This window comes from Zosterops lateralis (assembly GCF_965231275.1).
Source record: "Zosterops lateralis genome assembly, chromosome: 31".
Taxonomy (NCBI): Eukaryota; Metazoa; Chordata; class Aves; order Passeriformes; family Zosteropidae; genus Zosterops; species Zosterops lateralis.
The window spans coordinates 2,878,523-2,881,328 of NC_139791.1; the positions used below are offsets into that span (position 1 = coordinate 2,878,523).

A 2,806-nucleotide genomic window follows, 5' to 3' on the forward strand; every position below is an offset into this window, starting at 1 on the left:
CAGCTCTGCACACAGACATTGCTGCTGCAGTGACAGAGAAGGGAACAAAATGGGGATCTCCGGAGAAAACTTTGCTGGGGGATCTTTTAGTTTGTTTAAAGCTACAGGAGCACAGCCCCTCACTGACACATCAGTAAAGGTAGAGGCAATAAAAACAGGAAAGGACACAAACAGGGGCCTTGCTTCATGAATGCCACTGAAAAATAACAAAGAATAAACACCTGACAACTGAACCCACAAGTGCTCTCAAAGATCACTTTTATTAGAAAGGAGTTGTAGAAATTGGCCAGCAGTTTAGTGTTTCTGAAATTGTCCAGTGATCAGTGTCCACACTTCAGCCTTGAGCTCCTGGTTCCTCAGGCTGTATATCAGGGGATTCAGGGCTGGAGGCACCACCGAGTACAGAACTGACACGGCCAGATCCAGGGATGGGAAGGAGATGGAGGGGGGCTTCAGGTAGGCAAAAAAACCAGTGCTGACAAACAAGGAGAGCACGGCCAGGTGAGGGAGGCAGGTGGAAAAGGCTTTGTGCCGTCCCTGCTCAGAGGGGATCCTCAGCACAGCCTTGAAGATCTGCACATAGGAGAAAACAATGAACACAAAACAGCCAAATGATAAACAGAGACTAACAGCAAGAAGCACAAGTTCCCTGAGGCTGGAGTGTGAGCAGGAGAGCTTGAGGATGTGTGGTATTTCACAGAAGAACTGGCCCAGGGCATTGCCATGGCACAGGGGCAGGGAAAATGTATTGGCTGTGTGCAGCAGTGAATAGAGGAAGGCACTGGCCCAGGCAGCTGCTGCCATGTGGGCACAAGCTCTGCTGCCCAGGAGGATCCCGTAATGCAGGGGTTTGCAGATGGACACGTAGCGGTCGTAGCACATGATGGTCAGGAGGGAAAACTCTGCTGAAATGAAAAAGACAAGCATAAATAGCTGTGTAGCACACCCTGAGTAAGAGATGTTCCTGATGTCCCAGAGGGAATTGTGCATGGCTTTGGGGACAGTGGTGAGGATGGAGCCCAGGTCGGTGAGGGCCAGGTGGAGCAGGAAGAAGAACATGGGGCTGTGCAGGTGGTGGCCGCAGGCCACGGCACTGATGACGAGGCCGTTGCCCAGGAGGGCAGCCAGGGAGATGCCCAGGAAGAGGCAGAAGTGCAGGAGCTGCAGCTGCCGCGTGTCTGCCAATGGCAGCAGGAGGAAGTGGCTGATGGAGCTGCTGTTGGACATTTCTTCACTCTGGGCATGGTGGGCTGTTGAAAGAAGACATTGACAAGCTGGGACAGATTTCCTTTAGTCAATCCTGTGTAATTATATTAGGAGTCCCCTCAAAACTACTTATCTTTCTCTGGGAGAATTTCACTAAAAACTTTTATTTTTCAGTTCAGGTTTTTGCTGGTTTGATACTGCCTCATCTTTAGCATTGCTCTCACCCTAAACTTGGGAGCCCAGGGGAAGAATACAGCTCCCTGTGCCCCAGTGCAGTCAGATCTGATGCAGGTACCATTCATTTCATCTCCTCCTTTTTCAGGTTCATCACAATTAGGTGTGCTTCTAAAATAAAGTAGTCTTTTTGAAGACTCTCATTTCCAAGTCAATCCCGCCAAACCCTTCTCTCTTTCACTTTGGAGCTGGACATGGAGGGATATCCAGGGCTGGTCTGGCTCTGCTGCCTGGACTTGTGCCTACTGGGAGTTGTTTCTCTGTACCCAAACCTTGTCCCTGGCCAGTGCTCCCAGAGCCCAGCCCAGCCCTGGGGTCTCAGCTCTGCCCTGCACACCCCTCCCAGCACAGGCCACTGCCCAGGGGCATCTCCCTGGCACCAGGGCCTTAAGGGCAGCTCAGACAAACAGAGATACTGCAAGCCAAGGTGCTGCTGGTGCTGTCTGTAGGTAGAGGAGGGTGAGGAGGCACTTGCTGAGGGAGCTCTGAGGCAGATCTGCTGATCCCCAGGGTGACAGTGCAGGAGTCTCAGTGACACAGACAACCCTGACAGCCCCTTTCCCTTTCCTTTAGGAGAAAGCTGAGAGCAGCCCTGGCCATGCAACACCATCTGCACAGCAGGAGGAATCTGCCCTGGTGGAGGTCGCTCCTTCCACCTCTAACTTCTCCCCATAGTCCACGGGGAGCTCCCAGGCTGGTGGCAGATGCCCTGGCCTGGCCAAGAGCCCTCAGGGCTGCAGCACCTGCTCTGCACCACAGCCCTGGGCACCCCTGGCTGCAGCCCCAGCCTCAGCCCCTGCAGCCGTCCCTGGCAGCAGGAGCCGTCCTGCCCTGTCCCTCTGACGGTGCCCAGGGCAGCCCCGCTCTGGAGCACATCCTCCCCCAAAGCAGAAAGGGCAGCAGAGCCATCCTTACAGTGCTGTCAGTCCTGTCCTGCGTCAGCTTTAGGAGATCCCTGCAGCCAGGGACTTACTGTGTCAGGAGTGGTGAAGATTTCTCCATGAAGAATCTCAGAATTGTCCTTCCAGCTGCTTTGAGCCTCTGTCTGCTTCACGGCTCTCAGGTACCTGCAGGCAGTGCCCTCAGCCCTGCTGGGCTGGGAGAAGAGATGCTCCTGAGGAGAAATGTCTTTTTGAAGCTCTTCTTTATTGCCAGGAGCTGCCTCTGTGCCAGGAGCCCAGCCCAGCCCAGCAGCACAGACACAGAACAAAGACTTTAATGAGCCTCTTGGGGCTTTGGCGTTGTTTACATCAGACTCACTCCCTCAGAGAGTGTTAAAAAACTGCTCAAGGACTCAAAGTCGGATAAGAAACTCCAAAGTTTCTTGAAGTTTTAATAAGTCCTGTTGAGAAACTGTTGCCTGATC

At 53.3% G+C, this 2,806-nt stretch overlaps 1 protein-coding gene across 1 annotated transcript; it reads right to left on the minus strand.

The window, feature by feature from the left end:
* Positions 1 to 294: 294 nt before the first annotated feature.
* On the minus strand, positions 295 to 1,227 carry LOC310920749 (olfactory receptor 14A16-like; the record flags this gene model as incomplete). The annotated part of the gene is made up of 1 exon (XM_083880808.1): positions 295 to 1,227. One exon carries the CDS (start codon positions 1,225 to 1,227, stop codon positions 295 to 297), a length of 933 nt encoding a protein of 310 aa, XP_083736934.1.
* Positions 1,228 to 2,806: the final 1,579 nt, after the last annotated feature.